This window comes from Primulina tabacum, unplaced genomic scaffold (assembly GCF_025594145.1).
Source record: "Primulina tabacum isolate GXHZ01 unplaced genomic scaffold, ASM2559414v2 Contig104, whole genome shotgun sequence".
Classification (NCBI taxonomy): Eukaryota; Viridiplantae; Streptophyta; class Magnoliopsida; order Lamiales; family Gesneriaceae; genus Primulina; species Primulina tabacum.
This window is the reverse complement of record NW_027459727.1, coordinates 246,003-267,085: the sequence shown is the minus strand read 5'-3', so window position 1 is coordinate 267,085 and position 21,083 is coordinate 246,003. Positions and strand designations below refer to the sequence as shown.

At 35.3% G+C, this 21,083-nt stretch overlaps 4 protein-coding genes across 6 annotated transcripts; 2 read left to right on the top strand and 2 right to left on the bottom strand.

Moving 5' to 3' along the window:
* The first annotated feature begins 1,000 nt into the window (after positions 1-1,000).
* On the top strand, positions 1,001-5,119 carry LOC142534056 (UDP-galactose transporter 1-like). 2 transcript variants are annotated; one of them, XM_075640965.1, is made up of 5 exons: positions 1,001-1,361; positions 1,983-2,171; positions 2,354-2,561; positions 3,947-4,178; positions 4,400-5,119. In XM_075640965.1, exons 1-5 carry the CDS (start codon positions 1,349-1,351, stop codon positions 4,625-4,627), a joined length of 870 nt encoding a protein of 289 aa, XP_075497080.1. In that variant the 5' UTR covers positions 1,001-1,348; the 3' UTR covers positions 4,628-5,119. The 2 variants fall into 2 exon arrangements, with proteins under 2 accessions (XP_075497080.1, XP_075497079.1); XM_075640964.1 differs by having other exon boundaries at positions 1,004-1,361; positions 1,922-2,171.
* On the bottom strand, positions 5,059-6,945 carry LOC142534057 (uncharacterized). Its single transcript, XM_075640967.1, has 3 exons — positions 6,326-6,945; positions 5,603-5,724; positions 5,059-5,368 (listed from the first exon to the last, which is right to left on the bottom strand). The coding sequence occupies exons 1-3, from the start codon at positions 6,671-6,673 to the stop codon at positions 5,218-5,220; spliced, it is 621 nt and encodes a 206-aa protein (XP_075497082.1). The 5' UTR covers positions 6,674-6,945; the 3' UTR covers positions 5,059-5,217.
* A 2,942-nt stretch (positions 6,946-9,887) lies between these two features.
* On the top strand, positions 9,888-12,865 carry LOC142534067 (lysM domain-containing GPI-anchored protein 1-like). The gene is made up of 5 exons (XM_075640973.1): positions 9,888-10,887; positions 11,377-11,494; positions 11,583-11,744; positions 12,294-12,325; positions 12,482-12,865. Exons 1-5 carry the CDS (start codon positions 10,209-10,211, stop codon positions 12,751-12,753), a joined length of 1,263 nt encoding a protein of 420 aa, XP_075497088.1. The 5' UTR covers positions 9,888-10,208; the 3' UTR covers positions 12,754-12,865.
* Positions 12,866-13,576: 711 nt separating this feature from the next.
* LOC142534042 (uncharacterized) lies at positions 13,577-19,038 on the bottom strand. 2 transcript variants are annotated; one of them, XM_075640941.1, is made up of 9 exons: positions 18,868-19,038; positions 17,193-18,729; positions 16,567-16,705; positions 16,376-16,461; positions 15,942-16,165; positions 15,442-15,528; positions 14,793-14,892; positions 14,374-14,584; positions 13,577-14,263 (listed from the first exon to the last, which is right to left on the bottom strand). In XM_075640941.1, the coding sequence occupies exons 2-9, from the start codon at positions 18,726-18,728 to the stop codon at positions 13,902-13,904; spliced, it is 2,745 nt and encodes a 914-aa protein (XP_075497056.1). In that variant the 5' UTR covers position 18,729; positions 18,868-19,038; the 3' UTR covers positions 13,577-13,901. The 2 variants fall into 2 exon arrangements, with proteins under 2 accessions (XP_075497056.1, XP_075497055.1); XM_075640940.1 differs by having other exon boundaries at positions 13,578-14,263; positions 17,193-18,757.
* Positions 19,039-21,083: the final 2,045 nt, after the last annotated feature.

Genomic DNA, 21,083 nt, shown 5'->3' with positions numbered 1-21,083 from the left:
TGAAGTCGTCCAATTTATTGAATAATGGTATGAGTGAACTCGTTGCTATCTTAGTTGAATCGCGTCCGTCTCATTGTCGATTCGTTAAACAGTCACACAAGAGTTTTTGTATAAAAAAAAAATTAAAATTTTTTCCATAAACTTTGTAGACTTTTTTGGACCTAAAATAAAAAGGGTGGAGTACTTCGAGCTGAATGGTCGTCGTAGTGTATATTACCAATTTTGACCCTAAAAGCTAACTTATTAACATAATGACATCGTTAATTTAGAGATTCGAATCTCCAAGAGCATATTTTGGCGCTGCTTGATGTCCAAATAAATAGGATCCCAAAGGCGCTAACACGTTTTGTGTCAGGTTTTGACTCAAATCAAACACAATCGTTTGGACTAAGAAATCTACTTTTAAAAATGTTTTTTTTTTAAAAAAAATAATATAATTTATGGAATAAACATTTTTATAAATGAAAAGGGTATTCATACTTCATACAAATTAAAATATTAAGATAAGATAGTTAAAGATGTAAAACTATATAAACAGACTTACATTTTAATTGCCAAAACAAATAACAAAATATCATTTTCATGAAATAAAATTACATAATTATTAGAGGTCATATTTCGATCTACTGCCTGGAATGAATTTGACGATAAATCCACGTCCCAAATACATTATATCCACTTAACTCGAAATTAAAATGAAAGATATTTTATATTGCTCCTATCTATTCTTTTGCTTAAATTTCAAATCATTCAAATACAAATTTAGTGATTTGATATTTGATTATTGTATGCTCGACTTACTACATTTAAGATAATTTTTTTAAGTATTTATAACTATATTTTCACGCTCGTATATTTGAGTAATGCAATGCAATTTTAATATAATGATAACAAAAATAATATAATATTTAAGATATAAATATTTAAATCAAGAAAATTATTGAATTAAAATGACACACACTGTGTGTGTGTGTGTCTATATATATATATATATGGAAAAAATTGGAAATGAAGCCAGATTTCTCATTTTCCCAGAATAAAACACCTCGGCCAGCCAGGCCTAATGGCACAGTTCTAACTTTACGGCTCCATTCTCCACATACTACATTTAAGCTCCTTTGAATTTCATCTGCGGTTTCTCTATTATATATGCGTGATCGTTCGTTCTCTTGGTGTTTTTTTTTGTTCAAATCTAATGGGCAAAGATTGTTGGCTCACACGTTTTCTGATCTGAGGTGGTGAAATTAATCATGGAGGAGAGTATGTTGTGGCAGTGGAGTGTACTTCGATCCTTATTAGCTATTATCCAGTGGTGGGGTTTCAATGTCACCGTTATTATCGTCAACAAATGGATCTTTCAGGTGGGTGTCTGTTTAGTCCGCGGCTTTCACACGACAACAAAAAATAGCGTGAATTATTAAGGAATCGTCTTCAAAGTTTTTGTTAGTTGCTAAATTTGCAGCTTCATTTCTCTGTTGGTTGATTTTTTTTGTGTTATTTGTATGTGTAGTTGATTTCTGTTTTAGGAATTTTGATTATACTAATGTGGTTCTGTTTTACAATTTTGTGGCAGTGCAATCTTGTAATTGTTTTTTGAATCGTCCTTTCAATTCAAGGGATGCTTTCGTAAAACTGTGCTTGGAGTATTTCTTTAAGAGCTCAAATGAAAATTTTTAAAATGAAATTTCGCCTAGTGTGGAAGCCCGACTTAATGATTATTCATCTATAATTCTATGCAGTTTCATGATCTATTTATTGTAGATTAATTTTCCACTACGAAAATTTTAAATAGTATAAATGACGGTGTGATTTTATTTTGGTTATTAAGATGCTACTGAATTTTTGCTGTTATAATGATCTTGAATGTGAATGTGATAATTATTATTGCTTACCAGATCTTCCATTTTCTTTGCCTTGACAGAAACTGGATTTTAAGTTTCCATTATCAGTGTCATGTATTCACTTTATATCTTCGGCAATAGGTGCATACCTGGTAATTAAAGTGCTAAAACTGAAGCCACTCATTCTGGTTGACCCCGAAGATCGCTGGAGGAGGATATTTCCCATGTCATTTATATTCTGTATCAACATAGTTCTGGGAAATGTTAGCCTGCGTTATATTCCGGTTTCTTTCATGCAAACCATCAAGTCTTTCACCCCTGCAACAACTGGTGAGTTTTTATTCCTGCCAATTTTAGGCAATATGTAATAATGATGATTTGATGCATAGTAACCTCTAAATTTATCGCTGTATTTAATCATTTTGATATCGCTTGCCTCTGTTTTGGAAATTATGTCAGCTTTCTCTTTGTTATGTCAATAAAGACTTGTACTCATAATGCCTTTAAAACAGTTATCTTGCAGTGGCTTTTCTGGAAAAAATATTTTGACTGGAGAATTTGGGCTTCTTTGATTCCAATTGTTGGAGGTATTTTAGTCACTTCTATGACCGAGCTGAGTTTCAATATGTTGGGATTTTTTGCTGCTTTATTTGGCTGTCTTGCTACCTCTACAAAAACGATTCTTGCAGAGTCTTTGTTGCATGGATACAAATTTGATAGGTATTTACTTTTTCGTAATCTTGTTCTTCCTCTTCCAGATTGCTTTCTTATATACCTAACATCGTTCTTTTACACGTATCTCCTTCCTAGCTTAAAGTAGCTGAGAAACTATTTGTTATATACCAACCTACCTAAAACTAGTAGCAGTACAAGAAGATAACTTCAACGACACGTACAGTGAGAGTAGAAAGAAATCGTTTTTAAAGTGTTTTCTACTTTACATGGTGCTGAACTGAGTCGAAGTTATCTGTTTTGATTTACTTTATCGTGTCAAAATATGAAAACCAACAAATATATTTGGTTTTACCAAAACAATTGAAATCACGTGTGCTGTAAATTTCCAATCAACACTCATGCACCTCAATTCATATAAGTGATTCATTTGGTTGCATTCAGTTCCACTTTTGTATGATTATTCAAAATTTTCAGAGATTTTGCACGCCCTTTTTTGTTAATTACTTGGAAATCGAACTTACTAGTTAATGCTGTAGTAGGCTACCATTTTCATCTGTGGATTTTTAATTAACCCAACGCATTCATTCACCTATTGTGATCTAATATCTCCTTTTTCTCCATGAAACAGTTGGTGTTCTTACACATCTTCGTGGTTACCTTGTAGAAGAAATCAATATTTCGTGATCACTCTTGTTTTGATATCATTCTGTTACTCGTGCCAATTTGAAATTTGAACCACATATGACATATCCATCTGTTCCCCGGTTTTAGCCGAGGACTTTTATTCAGTGTTGTTATAATCTAAAGTTTGATATATTCGGGTTCATGTTGGACTGCTGTTATTTCTGGACGTTTCTTAGAGAGAATTCTTGAGGATCAATTGTCTGGCTCCTATGTTCATGTTTTGATCAATTTTTTTATGCTTTCAGCTTGTTATTCAAGAATAAAATGAAGCAAGAATATTGCTTATAGCAAAATTGCAAATTCCTGATAAATTTATGCATTTCGCTGGAAACCAATGTGTTTGGTGTAAAAGTAATTTTACTTCGATTCATCTCAGAAATTGTGTTTATAGTTGTATAGCCAAGTAACTGTGGAAGATTATAGTCTTGATCGAGAGGCCAGTTAGCCTGCTTGCTGCCTCTTAATCAGCCTAGCTGTTCAGGGCTTAGCCATGGGCAGATCCAAGAATTCTGTGGAGAAGCGGTGAAATAGGATCAGGGTCAACTCAATCTAATTGGGAGCCGAAATTTGAATATTTAGAAAATTTATACACAAAAATTCAAAAAATGATTCATTTGAGGTTGTTGAGCAACCATTATATTCCCCTTGCCTTCCCGTTGCATCCGTCCTTAGTGTTCACAGAATCACGTTAATTTTCTTTCCATTATAGTAGCTTGTGTTTTGAGAAAGTTTTTGGCTGGCTTCAGCATAAACACAGTATACTACATGGCACCTTTTGCAACCATGATCTTGGGCATACCAGCTATGCTTCTCGAAGGATCGGGAGTTGTGGAGTGGATTCGTACATGTCCCTCGCTTTTCTCATCCCTCGTCATCATTTTGGGGTCTGGAGTGTTAGCTTTTTGCCTTAACTTCTCGATTTTTTATGTAATACACTCCACAACCGCTGTGACCTTCAATGTTGCCGGAAATCTCAAGGTACGAGCCTTTCATTCTTGAGATTTACTGGATATATATTTTTGTACGTTTATTTCCCGTGTTTTTCTAGTGCTGACAAGTTTAAATTCTTCGAAGTATGACAAGCTGGACTACAAATTTCTATCTAATACCTTCCAAGTTTTCCATAGCCACCAATGTGTAATGCTATCATCCTATATTGGTATTTGAATTGAAATCTTGTTTCTTTGTTTCATCTGAAGGTGGCGGTGGCCGTTACGTGTTCATGGCTGATCTTCCGAAACCCAATTTCGGCAATGAATGCAGTTGGATGTGCTGTAACACTCATTGGATGTACCTTCTACGGGTACATTAGGCACATACTTTCGCAAACACCCGGAACCCCTGGTACACCTAGGACGCCTCGGACTCCAAGAGGTATAACAGAGTTGATTCCATTAGTTAATGAGGAGTTAGATGATAAAGTTTGAGTCGAGCTTCTTGATTTATGCTGGACAGGAAGTGGAGGGTATAATTTGTGTAGAAAGAAAAAGGAAAAAAAATCAATACAGTTGAATCGAATCTGGCTAGATTCACCTTTTTATCAGCTTAATCTTCTTATAACCTCTTTCTATTCTCGTATCATTAGATTAATGCGAGATTTCGGTATATCTAATAAAACTATCAATAGTCCAGTTACTCTCACATGTTCCACCATAAACCACACAACTTCTTAGTCACATTAGTCAAATCTTTGCACTATTTAACATTTTATTTCGATAGCATCAACAGGGCATTTATTTAAATACAAGTAGCAAATATCTCTCGTAATTTTAATTAATTTATTTCTTTTTTAAAACACGTGTAGACAAACAAGGTGCCGTATATCGCCTATAGAAATCAATACTTGATGATCCGGTGCTTTTCAATATATAACTGGTTGGTAGTATATATATTGCATAACAAGTTACAGATTAATGTTACGCCGAGTCTTAATACATACCAATGCAAATTTTGTACAGAATTATCTCAACGTTACAAAGATCTTATTTTCCATAATATTTTTAATCCAATATTAAATCTAAGCCAAAAGCCAGAAATTTTTGTGCCATCTGGTGCTGATAAGGTACCCGCCGACTCCTCCGCTTTGCTTCCTCACTCCAATGGTCAAGCATTCCAAAGTATTGATGCATTGTTCCACAAATTCCTCCGTACTGCTTTTCAAACACAGGCTGTCCAATTTCAAAGCACACAAAAGTAACAAGTGAGCGGAGGGAGGTTGTAAGATTAACGAAGAACTACTTTTGCGAAATGGGCTTGCAAAATATTTCATTAACACATTCAAAAGTTTTAGTCACGATGAACCATTACATTTTGAGCTTGGCTCACCATGGAACCTCAAATACTAAAGTTATGTCGGCATATCTCATTTTAAAGAACTGACAAATGCGAAGTAATATACTGACCAACAGAGCAAGGATGAAGGCCTCTTTTGACCTAAAATAAGAACAGACACCTCAAGTTTCTTGACTTGGCTCATCACTGTGCCTAGCTTTGGTCCTTGGATCACCAGTGCTTCTACTTCAACCTGAAACCCTTCCGAAAATATTAGAAAATGTAATGAACTTTGCTTTTCATGCGTGCAGCACTTCTTAGTTATTATTCAAGTCTCAATCGGGAAAAAGTTGCACAGACAAAAAAATCCGAACTTTGTTCTATTTTTTTTTACTGGAAAGACGTATTTTAGAAAATGTACATGTAGACACTCATTGATTAAAGCAAAAAGAAAAATCAGAAATAGAAGAATGCAGCACATTCCCAAAAGAAATTTATTAAAATTTTGAAGTAATATTTTTAACTTGACTTCTGTAGCAGAAATAAAAGTCGAACGGAATTTGAGAATAAAAATCTGTACTTGGGGGTCCATAAACAAGGTTTTACTGTATGTATTTGAAGGCTAAAATCAAATCTGAAGATGTGGGCAGAGAAAAATCAGACTCCTCAAGCTAACCTACTGAAGTGAGCATCTATTTTGCCACGGAAACAAAGAAGCAAGAAATTTTCAGGGCATAGCATCAAACAGTGGCAAATGCAGGATAAGCACAACATTCAAAAATCACAGTACTCAAATCTTTAGTTTTTTTTCCATTAAAAGTCTTGAATAACCACGAAGAAACATAAACTCTCACCTCAGGCTTACACGCCTTACAGAGTGATCCCAGCGTGCTAACAAGCAAATGAGACGAAGATTTGTCGGAGTCGGAAGAAGGCACAATATGAAGAAGAGTGAGTATATCACCCTTGTTAGCAACATGAGTCAGAGCCCACATCATTGCATGCTTAGAATACGAAGACTGATCCACCAAAAGCATTACTCTTTTCTTCATCACAAAGAACCCCTTTTCACCCCCATAACACACGTCATTCATCCCTTCCATTTGCTTCAAGCTAGATCCCCATCCTCCACCGCCAACCCATCTTCTGGAAGTTGATTTCCATCCTTCTTTGCTGCTTAGAAACGAATCTGAACTTGGCATTTTCCGTAGAGTTCTTGGTTTCTCTCTTACCTGTATTAAAACTAGCTAGCTAACACCCTCACTCTAACAAATGCATCTTTTGGTTTATAATCAAGAGAGATAGATTGTCACAGTATGCGTGTGTGTGTTTTGGGAGAAAGGACAAAAGTGAGTGGCCAATTATAGCTCCCCCCGGAGAGTTTGGTGATGATGATGATGCAGTTGGTCAAATATGATTTATCTCACACAAACTTATTATTTGTATCAGCAAAATAACTCAATTTGTTGATGTAATTCATCTTGATATAAATAAATGTCTCATATACATGGAGATTAGTGAAAACCATGAATAATGTGTCATCATATATAACGTAGGCAGGCCAGCATCTGGTTTCCCATATTCATACATCAGTCATTGTAGGGGAACGCATATCAATATATAAAAAGATTTCTCAACCATACAGACATCAATTTTGCAGTGTATTGAGTGTTCCATTACAACTTTTGACTAACAAATTAATATCACGACAACAGCCAAGAAAACAAAATCAAACAGTAACCATCACAAATCTTTTCTTCACTCTGCTGCTTCTTGTGTCACAATAACCATCCATCATAATATGGAAGTCAATACAAAATAGCATCCTAAACTCTAAACGGTTTCCTTTTCTTGGACTAGTCATGAGGATTATGTTCAAATAACGAATTAGAAGTGAATTATTTTATAAATTTAAAGAAATAATAATTTTTCCACTGCCTCGATTTCTTTTAGGAAAATAAGACATAATCATTTGTGGTTCAATGACATAAACATCCGAGAAGAATTCTGAGTTCGATGATTTCGAAAAAACTCAATGGTTTTTAATAAATAAATAATGGACAACAAGAATTATTGGGAGGGGTGGAAATGTAAATTTATATCGGTGAAAGTGTATAAAAAACAGAAAATGAAGGGATGAAATGCATCGACTAAAGAAAGAAACAATTTATTATTATAAATATAAATAAGAGAATGGTCCCTCGTGAATTGAGCTTTTAATTTTTTCCCCAGTCTGAAATATTTCGTACGCCCAAATTATTGCTCCCCTTTAATACGTTTAGATTCCTCCACATATTTACGTTGTTGCCCTCTCTTCAATTATACAGATCACGACTCCAAAAATTATTTATATTATAATATATATCAAATTTATTAGTAAATAGAGTACAAATAATAATAAAAAAATAGAATATAAAAAATAGAATATAAATATATTACAAAAATATTGATGAGATGATCTCACAAGTCAATTTTATGATACGAGTCAACATTCACTTCGTGTCATATGATGTATTTTTTTTTTTACAAAAATATAACTTGTCTTTGTAAAATAATGAAATTGATGTATCTATTGTATTTCGATTACTATTTGTTCACGAAAACACTACTTTTATTTATTTTACCATTTTTATTTCGTTAAAAAAATAAATATACAAAATGTGTGTGTCAAAATTATACAAATATGCAACAATTGCATTGATATAAATTACATTTCCTGAGTAATAATAATAATAAATAAATAAATCACATGGTGACAAGACTAATTATGTCCTATTTTGTTGCTCATTTAAATTTAAATTCATTATACTGAATATTCACTTAAAATATACTTTTATTTTGTGAAGATATTTTTTTATTATAAATACTGTGAAAAAATCTCAAATATTCATGCGTACTATGGTCATATTTTGTCGCGTCTATAATCAACCTTTCCCACATAAATAATAATAATTATTATATTCATAGCCATTATAACTAAATAAATCAGATTCGCAATAATTCGAGATTTTATTTCGATTATGTTTCCACATAATTTTAATTATTTATTATTTCGATTTTTACATATATTTTTTAATATTTTTATATAAAATTATATATGCAGTATAGTTAAATACCATCAAATTCAGTTGGTTTTGAAAAGTCCATATCGGGTTTTCGGCCCAATAATCATTAAACTGGGTTATCCTCGACAAAGTTCTAGATTGAGTTCGGTCAACTTGACCCATCAAGATGACAAATCAATTTGGGTTATGGGCTCGAGGAATAATTGGCCCTAGTGCGCTCAGGCCCAAAAAAATTCTTCTTACATCTGTCTCGGGTACGGATCTGAAGAAGGTAGGTCCACTTGATTTTTAAATTCGTTCAACGGTCCACAAAAACTTATTTAATGACCATATCGCCCCTGCCATTACCGGTGGACTCATTTTTATTTGGGAAATGATTTATCATTTGAGGTACTTGTGAAGTTTTTTATTTATTTCGAAATTAGTAATAAAACGAATTCCATTAACATGAATGCAAGTTAAAATGTGCATCTTTTTAAAAAAATAAAGGAATCACACTCTCAAATTCTACGTGACTTATAATCTACAGTCATTTACGAATTAATCAATGCACATATTGAAATACTTAATGTTGATCAAATTTTCCTAATATCATTTGCAATTGGTCAGGGCCGGAACTTTTATGAGGCCAAGGAGGCCAGAACCTTAGGATCCGGTCCTTGAGGGGGCCCAACATATATATTTTGAGTTGGTGACCTACTGAAATAAATTTTTTTGCCCAATATTATATAAAAAGAAGAGTAATTTGAATATTTTTTGTTTATAGTTAATCAAATTCGATATTTTCTTCAAGTTCGGTTTGAACAATTTAAATAATATCAAGAAACTTTGAGGCATTTGTTGAGTTTGGAGAAGTTAAGAGTTATTTTTTAACTAGCTTGATGAAGTATTCTATATAACTTCAACAATTTTTTAAGATGCTACAATGTTTGTCAAAACTGAACTTCAAGTACAGTTCTGCAATTGGTCCATCGATGGAGAAAGAAGGTTGTAGAATGGCTTATATTACTATGGTCGCATCTATTATGACGATCTGATTTGTCAATTGAAGCTGATTAATAATGTAAATATCTTTTTATATCGTATATAATTTAACAAAAATAATTTTAAATTATTAGATAAGTAAAAAGTACTACTACATCTATATCATTTATTAAATTAAAATGATGTAAATTATGAACTTATTTTTATGAATAGTAGATATGCATGGAAAAAGATATTTATTTTTTCGGGGATTTTTTTTACTAAGAGTGAAGAAAAAAATTGTTATCTGGAGGGCAAATTAGTAAAATTGTATAACGCTTCAGTTTCATGCTTGACCCCCGCCATCGAGAAAGGCTGATCTGACCGATGTCTGAAATGTATCGAAGCATTAGAGATTCTCTTTTCTCTCTCTAAAACATTTTGCTCTCTCTCTCTCTCACACACAGTGACACACACTTCTGTTCGAAAAAGTTTAGTGCTTTGTCTCGTTTCTGGCTTTTGTTCTGTCTCTGCACTTTCAAAACCACTTTCCCCCTTTCGCTCAACCATTCTTCCGTGTTCCGTCTCTCTCTCACACCCCATAGAACACACATTGTGATCTACGGTGCTACATTTTGAGACTTTAAGCTCAAGCCCTCTGCAACTCACTTACAGAATCCGACCCAAAACAAAAGACCCAGTAAAAAAAATGTCCTTCCGGGACCTCGACACTACGCTTGGAGTCCTCATCTTCCTCGTACTTGTTGGCGCGTTCGTCCCACGCGCCACCACCAAATCCACCATAGAACCGTGCTCGAACTCCGGCACCTGCACCTCACTCGTCGGGTACACTCTCTACACGGACCTCAAAGTGTCCGAAGTGGCATCTCTCTTCGCTGTGGACCCCATCTCCCTCCTACTGGCTAACTCCATCGACATATCATACCCTGATGTCGAAAATCACATTCTGCCCTCCCAGCTCTTCCTCAAAGTACCTATCCCCTGCTCTTGTATCGATGGCATTCGGAAATCCGGGGGGATTTTCTACAAAACGCGTCCTTCCGACACCCTTACCGCCATTTCAGCCGCCGTTTACGGTGGTCTTGTCTCGGCTGACCAGATTAAGGAGGCGAACCCGGACGCTTCGTTGTCTGACCCTTCGGTGATTAGCGTCGGGACGAAGCTTAATATCCCGCTGCCTTGTGCCTGTTTCGATAACAGCGACAACAATTTGCCGGCGATTTACCTGTCTTACGTCGTTAAAGGTGTGGATACTCTGGTGGGGATTGCGGGGAGGTATTCGACAACCGTGAATGATTTGATGAATGTGAATGCTTTGGGGAGTATGGAGATTGTTGAGGGTGACATTCTTGCTATTCCATTATCTGGTACTCATTTTTTTTACACATTTTGATCATATATTAGGTTTGGTTTAATCATGTTTGTGACGCCTGATTTAAGATTCTTGTCCAGAGAGGACTTAAAAAACTGAGAACCCCATTTCGTTAATATTTGTAATTGCCAGTTAATTGCTTCTCTTTATAGAATAATATCTCAAACGTGGAAAATTTCAAGTTTCATATGAATTGTTAGTGGAATTTTTGTTATAGCTTTAGCTACATTCCAATGAACAATGCATGCTGATATTGATGATTATAACACCTGGAATTGAAAGAACTTCACTCCTTTTGGATGTATAGAATGTTTTTGATGTATTCTTTAAATAGTGAAGATTTTGATTCGTCCCACTTCGCCTTTATTGACTCAGCTTATTGGAGAAATCGACATCAATTTTGATTAAAAAATGCCAGAGTATGATATCATTTTCTTCTGTTACATAGTGGCATACTTTGTGCTATAACATAATGAATTTGCAGCCTGTGCGTCTAGTTTCCCAAAGTTCGCATCAGATTATGGCTTAGTTGTTCCAAACGGGACTTATGCCATAACTGCTAGTCATTGTGTGCAGTGCAGTTGTGGACCAGGGAGTCGCAAGTGAGTTCATAAAATTGGTTATGTTTATCTATCTGGTTCTAGGAGGTCGTGTTGAACAATGCCTAATGCCTATCTGGGATTCTTGCAGTTTATATTGCACACCAGCCTCGTTAGCTGTTTCTTGTTCAAGCATGCAATGCAGAAGTAGCAATCTTATGCTGGGAAACGTAACCACACAACAATCTAGTGCTGGATGCAATGTGACTTCTTGCAATTATAGTGGCTATGTTAATGGAAGCATCTCTGCGACGTATGGATTTTTAACTTACTCTTGGTCCCCCCACTGAGGATGGTTTTTAGCTCGCCTTGTGTTTTTGTCATAGCGCATTTGGATGGAGAAATTTTTATAAGAAAAATAATTCTTCAAAAAATTATGTTTAGTTGGGGCTATTACAAGTTTGCGCCTGTAAAAAGTTGAAATCAAGACTTCAAAAAATGTGATTTTTCATGCTTCCACGTTGTCTTTATTTTAAAAATTGGAAAAGAATTAACAAGCATATCCAAACATCGAACTGCATCTACTTTTTGGGGGGAAAAAAGACGCCAAAGAGCACAGCTTAATATTGTAGCATTATTCCCTTTCTCTGCTATGGTACGTGTCATACATTTATTCAGTGCGACCCATGGACTATCAAAATGATGATGCTGACAAAACAAACTTCGTCATGTTGTTGTTTTTCTTTGATATCCAAAGACTCGGACTAATCTTAAGCACGGCACACATTTTGCTGGATGGATAAAAAACTGTATTTCCCAGGAAATGATAGTTGACTCCTAGTTTTTTCTATGTTATATGCAGGTTGTCCACAACTCTACAACCTAGATGCCCAGGTAAAGATGATAAATGAGAAGCAATGCTTCTTTCTTAGAAGATATGGTGTTTTCAATATTTGACTTTACATGGAAACTTTTTGATGATCCACAGTCCACAATTACTATTAACTATTCAATTCCCTTTATTTTTGGCATACATAATTTGCCTTGCAGGGACACAGCAATTTCCTCCACTTATTGCTCCGCCTACAGTCGTCCCAGATTTATCTTTTACTCCAGCACCTTCGCCATCCGAGCCTGGTGGTTTTCCCAGTACGAACCCAAAATCATCTACCGTGCCCGTTCTTGGATTTTCACCTGCAAATGGACCTAGTGGAAGCGTATCTGGTTCTTCTAGTTCTTGCTCGTTAACGAATCGGTTGTCTTGTTTCCCAATCATCCTTATATTGTGTTTTGTCAAGTTTGTACTATCCATCCCGTTGTAGCCTCTACTGTTGCCATGGTGTAACATTTTGGGCTACGTTTTGTTTGTTTTTTTAACTAGGTCCTCCCTGTGTGTTGTATGCTTACAATTTATTGCTGCAGTTTTACAATTTATTGAATTGCAGCGTACCTGTTGTTTTCTTCAAAAAGTGCTCGTGCTACTGAATTGGCGTTATCTTCTGGTATTTCAGTTTGTTTGCTTTTATCGCCCCTGTTTACCATCGATAAAATGCACGAGTTTCCCTGACAGGCTATCATCTGCACAACTATTTCTTCACTGATAACACACTACTCGTTTGTTTTTAGGAGTGGGAGCCTTAAATTACCTCATTCAGGTTTCCTCGGGTTTTTTGAGTAGATTTCTCTAAAGTTTGAACCAAAGCTAATAAAGTTGGATGTTCGAGCCTTTCGAAATTAATTTCATATCTATTTTGTTTGACCAATGTAGAATTCCGATTATATTCTTCTCTCTCATTTTTAACAATTAATTCCAAAAATATCTACTTGGTATTTTAATCATTTCATAGCTTTGCGAAATATCGAGCTTTAGCTTAGCTACTCCCGAGCCTGCAAGTCAGATTGGAATGTGTCTTCGTATCTACTTTTTTTAATTTTAGTTGTTACAGATTGTGACTTGAACTTAATTCATCTTCAAATGCTAATTCTAAGAATTAACAACCTATTGACACAAGTGAAAAAAAAATTAGATACAATCAAATATCTTATTAATCTTTCCTCCTTTTTTTTCTCTTTCAATTTTGAGAGGGAAGCATTTATCGAGTTCAACTCCCGATCGTGCGAGGATCCTTGTAACTATCGCTTTCAAAGGTGGACTGCCCATGCAAAAGCGATTGAAACAGCATAAAAAACTGAGGCACTTGGGATATTTTTTGCCACATTTACCGATTTCTCAAAAAGGCAAATTTGAAAACTATCCCACAATAGTTAATTATATACATCTCATCCGTAACATAATCCATATTCCCTGTGGGTATGATTCCCCTGTCCAAGATCATGTTAATTTGAAGACAAGCTTCAGCCGAGAGATGGGAAAAACCCAGCTACTTCAAAAGGACAACCGACTCTTCAAGATTTCATGAGCCCGTTTTCAATGTTCCATATTTCCTTCTAGATATTTCAAGGTGGCCGATCACAGGCTTCCAGTTACCAATGGCAATCTAAAACCATCGTCAGATTGCTTTGCCTCAAGCTTACAGTCAGCACTAGCACTGTCTTTTAAGAAAGATTTGCTGCATTTTGATGCATTGAGATCGTTGACACAACTTTCTTGACCAGGCGACTCGTTAACACAAACTCCATTATTTGAATCATTAGTCTCATCGGAGGACCTGACAGGACCAGACTCAACAGCACCAACTCCGTTTTCAGAACCATCAATTTTCGCCGTACAAGTGTCAAGACTTGAAGTTTTCTTATCATTATTTTGCTCCGGTGAGTTTCGATGCAAATCTTCAACGCCAAGGGACCCTGTAACTGCAGCGCTGTCGGGTACTGCAGCAGATACATGGCGATTTAGTGTTTGCCGTCGGAAAATTTAACTCTTGAATTAAACAAATAGAATGAAGCAGAGAATGATGATGGTCAAGTTTATCAGGAAATACCTGCAGAGTTCATTTGTCCTTCATGGAACAGATGCTCGAAAACAGTTTTCTGTAACATGTCTATCCCCGGGAACACCATCAGACTCATATACTTCATTTCTTTTCGTTTAGATTCTTCAAGGGGAACAAACCCAAATTTGTTTGTCCATGTTTCATTTAGTTCAGATATTGCAGGAATCACCAATTTCTCAACACCAAGAGAGTTGAGAAGCTGCGATGAATTTCTCACGTGAAATAAAAAGAAGACAAACTACCACAAGCCACGAAAAATACAATTACCCACAACAGATCGATAAGAACGTCGTCATACAGCACTACCTTAAAAATTAGCACTATATTCTTTCCAGTATTACTAATCAGGACACAAGCTAAGCAATTTAAAAAAATGAAGAAGAAACTTTAAAAAAACTAGAAACTACCTTTTCAATTGCATTTAGAAGCCGCTTGCACATCCCTTGACGACGATACATATATCGAGTTCCAATAAAAGGCATTTCTGCCAACTGACTCCCGTGGATTCTGTTAGTTAGAAAGTTAAAGAAAATCTGTTAGCACCAATTGCTCGAGTAACATAAAACCAGTTAAGGACATAAAAATAGGATCATGTCGCCAAATTGGCCCTATAATGAGACTCAATATGTCAAAAGTAACCCCAAACAAAAAGGACTTCAAACACTATTGAAACAAAGGTTTCTATTTGAATACAGATTCTGATCAACTCATTTTCATAGTGTGTCCAGACTGGACGAAGATTTTCGACAAAATGTTTCAACTCAAAATTGACGAGATACATATGAAACAGAAGAGAGCACAACGAAAAATTGTAGTCGGACAAGTAGATTCTCCCTTTATCGTATCATGATGAATCTTGCAGATAGCATCCGTAGAGAGCTAACTTACTAGAAAAATCTCCAACCTAGTGGTCTTTATTATAAATGTGGAACACATGCAACACGTGTCTAATAAAGATCAATCTGAACAAATCTGTTCTGTCAGGCAAAATAAATACTAAGCCAATGCACCAGTGTACAAGACCCAAAAATAATCAAATATTCAAATGTAAAAAACCTTATAGATGCTGCGGCAACAAATTCATCACCCTTCTCCAGGACAATTGTGTAAAACCCACCAAAGTCCAGCCGTCTAATATTTGACCTAGAAACAGCAACAAGGAAGAAAATTATAAAAGTCCCATTATCTATAGTCCACGACGAAATATAATCGTTAAAGTGCTCGGCTTCCACTGAAAAATATTTATATACACAAGATAAAACAGATCAGAAAAGAAGAAAGCTCTATATAAATTGCTAGAGATCACAAAATAAGCATATTATACTTCATCATGTAGAAGCCGTCATTATGAAATATAGAAAGAAGATAATAAAGTTTCACTTCAATTCTCATTTACATGATAGCACAAGAGCTGTAAATCCTACAATTAGAAATAACCAAAAGCAAACTTGAGAAGATAAAATATCAATTAACCATGACCAGAGCAAAACCCATCATAGAAGCTTCTTAATACCAAAAAATACTGCTCAACGAAGAATTCAATGCAGAGTATTTACCCACAGTTGTAGACAACACTGCGAATCACATTGGTTCCACTTCGCTCGTCAATGATAGGCGCAAAGCACTCATCCATAACGGTAAAAGCAACAGCTAACTTGGAATTGATTTCTTCAACCGTACAGTCTTCGTTTATGCATTCATCACGACACTGAAGAATGGTATACGTAAACCCTTGATCTAGTTCATATCTAGTCCCAATAACCTGTAGGTGCTCAAAAATCTGAGCGCAAAAGACAATACATATCAGTGCAAAATAAAATTAAGGTGACAGAGGAAATATTGCTGGCCATTGAATATCTTGGACTGGTTAAGATTAGTTGAGACCAATAGCACCATAAAAATTATCCAAGCAAAGCAAATTAAAATATCAAAAGTGCGCAATTTTTTATGTATGAAACTCATCAACTCAGACACTACAATCGACAATTACCTTTAGGCATTCCATGCTACAAAAAGATGGATGGTCTCTGTAATCGAAATTTTCAGCAACATTCCCTTGAGTGCAGTGCACATGAACTGCAAAAAAAACAAGATATTGTGTCAATTCTTTGTGATTTATGTAAAATCGGGTTTCAAGTAAGAATACATCTCAAGAATTTTGGAAGGATAAGAAAAGCATACATTTTTCCTCACATAATAGGCAAGTGAACAACTCAGCTACATTAGAATCCTCATTGTCATCAGCCATTGAGTCAGTTTCACCACCTTTACCACAGAATTTGCAGGAACAGTGCATACAGTGCCAATCTCCAGAAGGAACCTTCAGAAAAAAATAATATGGGCATGTCATTAACTAAAATGATAGAGGACCTCAATAATATCTACTCCTGTATTTTAATTAAATCAAAACGCCGATTACGCACTGACATCCTAAAACAGCACGAATGTAAATGCATCTTACGTGCAGATAGCACGTTTAAGGCAAATATAGGCTGTACATTAATTCATGTGCATGCTCAGAGTGACGCAAGTAAAGGGTGTGAAATCAGTTGCTATAGCTATACTCAGATTAATGATGAGAAACACAAGATGGTATGCTGACATGTATTTCTGAGGTGGTTACTATTTTCGCAGTTATACGTCATTCGCATTTGAATACCAAATTAAAGGTAGAATTCTAAAATACTCTGCATTATTTGGCAAAGTACCAATTCACCGAATCCTTTCATAGTGCAGCTATTTCCAACGGTATTAAATATTTAATAATGAACGGAGGACAATACAAACAAAATGCCAGCCATTCTTACTTCAATGCACAAGCAGCCGTGATGGAAAGTTGAAGGACAGCTGTCACAACAGATCAAGTTACCACCATCACCACAAAAGTTGCATGTATCATCATTTGGATCGTCCCCATCCACATCCACGGCAACAAATCCTACATAGTTCGTTTCTAAATGTTTTTTCCAGGAATTTTCGAGGCACTGCAAAAGGGAATTACCGGAATCGATGCATATATGATCAAATGGATTTCCATGTTTTCCTCCAGCATGAGCCTCAAAGTCCCGAATTGTGTGCATGCTACCACAACAATCGCAAGAAAGTCCATCTTTTGTAACCCTCCCCTCAAGCAACCTCTTTCCATGTCTTCGGGATTTATACGCTACCTTCTCACCGAGAGGAATGGTTCCCAAATCAATCATCCATGAAATCAAAGTGCGCTTTCCCTCATACAATTCATAGTCACCATCTGACCCTACTCCAGGCTTACGAGCCAACAAAGTTCGCCCTCTTCCCCGACCAGACCTTGAGATTCCTCCTTCTGATAATTTACTTTTGGATGACACCTTCTCAGCAATTCTATTGATAGTGTTTGCACCACCTTTCTTCTTTTTACTCGCTTTCTTGCCTTTTTCAGTGGCTCTGAACAAAGTGCTGAGCGACTCCTCTGGGATCAGACTGAATGCTGAAACATCTATAGAATCAGCATTACCACTGTCAATCTTCTCCTTGAACTTCCTGTAAGCCAATGTCACTGACCAATGAGTTCTTCCTTCTCGGTCTATATAAACAGCATCCATATACTCCCTCTGTTGTCTCTGCCTGAGGTCAATAGTCCATCCAGCTTTCTTAAGCATGGCAACAATTTGATCCCTCACCAACTGTTGCTGTTCCCTACGACCCATATCCTTCTCTTTAGCACACTCCCCCTTTCCTTTTGCTGGCCATACAATTTCATTTCCTAACTCATTAGGATCAGCCTTCATCCGCTTCATCCCACTCCCACGTCCAGCTTTCTTATGATGATCATTGTTTTGCTCACGCCTATTAAAGAAAGAGCCTTTATCATTCTCACACTCGACCTTTTCTTTCTTAGTTGCAGTAGCTGCAGCCCCTGTGTCCACCATGGGTGGCCTTCCACGTCCACGCTTCATTTTCTTCCACCTTCGGTTTGTCCCTTTACTGCTCTCATCTGTTTTCTCCTGTTTTGCAGACACACCACTCTTCTCTTTCAATTTCAATGAGGAAACCCCATCTTTACCTTGAATCTTTCGAGGCCTCCCACGCCTATCCTTCTTTTTTTCCCTTTCCGGCAACATAAAAACCTCACTTTCATTTTCAACTTCTATCTTTACTACTTTTAAATCAATGGTTTGTCTTCCACATTCAGCCTCAGCCATTGTCTTAGACCTCAAAACCCTCCCGACGACATGAGGTAAAACATCAAACCCTTGTTGCCCACTATCAATTGAATCAGTTTCAACCCTCTTCCTTTTTCTCTCGACGGGTTCTTTGTTCAGATCAAACAACTCATCTTCCACATCCCCTCCCCCCTCTTCCATTCTTGCTAACATGGAAAATATATCAAATCCTGCCACACCAAAAATAAAATAAAACCCAGTCTAGAAAAACTGAGAAAAAAAAAAAAAAAACTTCAGACACATCCACGATTTATACACATCAAAATCAACAAAAACATACCAATGAAAAGAAAAGCGCAACTCTGTTGACAAGCACGGTTGACCCGTATGTACAGCTTCTACGTACTTGCTAAATAGAAACGAAGAGGAAGGGTTTAACTTGGGAAGATTGAGAAGAGGGGGGCTTAAAGATTTGTTGGGTGACATTCATAATTTGTTTGTTTTTGTGGGTATTTAAAGGCAGATAGTATGCGAAAATTGTTTGTTTTATTTTGGGTTTGGAATTAGAATTGGAATGGAAGGGGACCATCTTGCCTAAATTTCCCTCCATTATTTATAGTTCTTAGTTAAAAATAAATTTTGAATCGTACGTACGTACATATATACATGTAGACTTCGCAGACAATGTATTATTATTATTATTATTATTATTTTCTTGTATTATTGATGGATATTCAATACTTAGGTTTGGTCTATGGGGATGTGATTTCATACGAATTTTAAAATAAAATAATGCATATTTTGTTGCGATTTAAATATAAATCACAAAAACATCTATGAGATCATCTCACGGTTCAATTTCATGAAACGAATTTTTTATTCAACTCAACTAATAATTTTTTTTTTTTACTTTCCAGTTATGAACTGAATCGACTTACCCAATATAAATATCCATTTTCTTGGTGAGTAAAACTTTTTTAAAAAAGAAAAGTACATGTAATTTTGGCGCAACGTTTAAAATTCAAGTGGGTATATGCTTCTTTGGTTGTTCCGTTTATACGCCAATGAAGTAACTTCAAGTCAAAACAAAATGTTATTTATTAGAAAGGTGAAAAATAAATTTATCCAAAGTTATAAATTTTTTTTATGGATTTTCATGTAATTTTCCATAAAAATGTTAAAATTTTTAAATATATGAATATGCTGAAATATTTCTGTTGTGGAACCATAACAATTATTTATTGGAAGTGTTATAACCATATTGTATATAGATCGGTTGAATGATTTAAAATATTTAAATCTTATCTATTTTGTTAAAAATTAAATCATAGTTAAATATATGTTCAGTTTTTATCACGGAAATGTTCATACAAAAATTGTGATTATACTATATGGGCCAACAACTATTTTTTCAGAAAAAATTTGATAAAATATATTGAAAATCTGGAATATATATAGTGTTGCAGACAAAATTGTTTTAAATATAATACAAAGATAAAAAATTTGATTATAACATTGAAAACTATATTAATATCAGTATTTATAACATTTGTTTATGTAATCAAATATCATATTTAATACCCGATCTGAAAGAGTTTACACAGAAATATCATATATTAATACCATATATTTATTGTTTTGTTCTAGTTTTCATATGGAAAAAACATGTATATTCATAAAAAAAATATTATACGTGTTTATGTACTCAAAAATCATATATTAATGTAATATCTGACTCATTTAGTACTTAGGCAAAAACTTGTGTAAGACGGTCTCACGGGTCATATTTTGTGAGACGGATCTCTTATTTGGGTCATTCATGAAAAAGTATTACTTTTTATGCTAAGAGTATTACTTTTTATTGTGAATATCGAGAATATTGATAGGGTTGACCCGTCTCATAGATAAAGATTCGTGAGACCGTCTCACAAGAGACCTATTCTAGTATTTAAATATCATATATTAATATCAAATTTTCAAAATTTTATATCAAATTTACATTCGAAAAAATGTGGAATTACTATCAAATTTTGTTATTTTTTTGATATAAAAAATTCATATACTAATGACATATCTATAACATTTAATTATGAAATCGCATTAAAGAGGATTGTGTGGCACAAAGCAAACACGAAATTTAGAGTTTTCTTGATGACACAAACGCACGTGTCGGGGTAGGCAAAGACCGTGTTGGAGGTGGCAGACGTGGCGTGGACCGCTGCCAGAACCATCGCCACCACCACGTAACGGAGCCGCTGTACCCCGGAAGGGAAGGGAAAGGATATTCTTATGTGGAATACTTGCGCTCTGAAAATCAGCGCCTCCGCCTACTGCTTGAGACAAATCTCACGTACTCCAGCAGATGTCTGCTTCCCCTACCTTGTTACAGGAATGCCCGTCCGATGTATGTATTTCATTGATTAAAATTGTTTTTTTTTAAAAAAAAAATTAGTTTGAGCAAGATTCGAGGTACTGCTTCGGTTCAGTAATTTAATTTTAGATTGTATGTTTGTATATTGATCATGATTCATTTTTTTCTTGAATTTAATTTTTTGG

Coding starts and splice junctions, on each gene's coding strand:
- LOC142534056 (XM_075640964.1), top strand. CDS start 1,251: ATGGAGGAGAGTATGTTGTGGCAGTGGAGTGTACTTCGATCCTTATTA. Junction 1,362..1,921: donor TCAACAAATGGATCTTTCAG/GTGGGTGTCTGT, acceptor TTGCCTTGACAG/AAACTGGATTTTAAGTTTCC. Junction 4,179..4,399: donor ATGTTGCCGGAAATCTCAAG/GTACGAGCCTTT, acceptor TTTCATCTGAAG/GTGGCGGTGGCCGTTACGTG.
- LOC142534057 (XM_075640967.1), bottom strand. CDS start 6,673: ATGCCAAGTTCAGATTCGTTTCTAAGCAGCAAAGAAGGATGGAAATCA. Junction 5,725..6,325: donor GTAAGGCGTGTAAGCCTGAG/GTGAGAGTTTAT, acceptor GAAGGGTTTCAG/GTTGAAGTAGAAGCACTGGT. Junction 5,369..5,602: donor CCTTCATCCTTGCTCTGTTG/GTCAGTATATTA, acceptor GAAATTGGACAG/CCTGTGTTTGAAAAGCAGTA.
- LOC142534067 (XM_075640973.1), top strand. CDS start 10,209: ATGTCCTTCCGGGACCTCGACACTACGCTTGGAGTCCTCATCTTCCTC. Junction 11,745..12,293: donor AATGGAAGCATCTCTGCGAC/GTATGGATTTTT, acceptor TGTTATATGCAG/GTTGTCCACAACTCTACAAC. Junction 12,326..12,481: donor TCTACAACCTAGATGCCCAG/GTAAAGATGATA, acceptor TTTGCCTTGCAG/GGACACAGCAATTTCCTCCA.
- LOC142534042 (XM_075640940.1), bottom strand. CDS start 18,740: ATGTTAGCAAGAATGGAAGAGGGGGGAGGGGATGTGGAAGATGAGTTG. Junction 14,893..15,441: donor GTTGCCGCAGCATCTATAAG/GTTTTTTACATT, acceptor TCTAACTAACAG/AATCCACGGGAGTCAGTTGG. Junction 14,264..14,373: donor AGGACAAATGAACTCTGCAG/GTATTTCCTGAT, acceptor TATCTGCTGCAG/TACCCGACAGCGCTGCAGTT.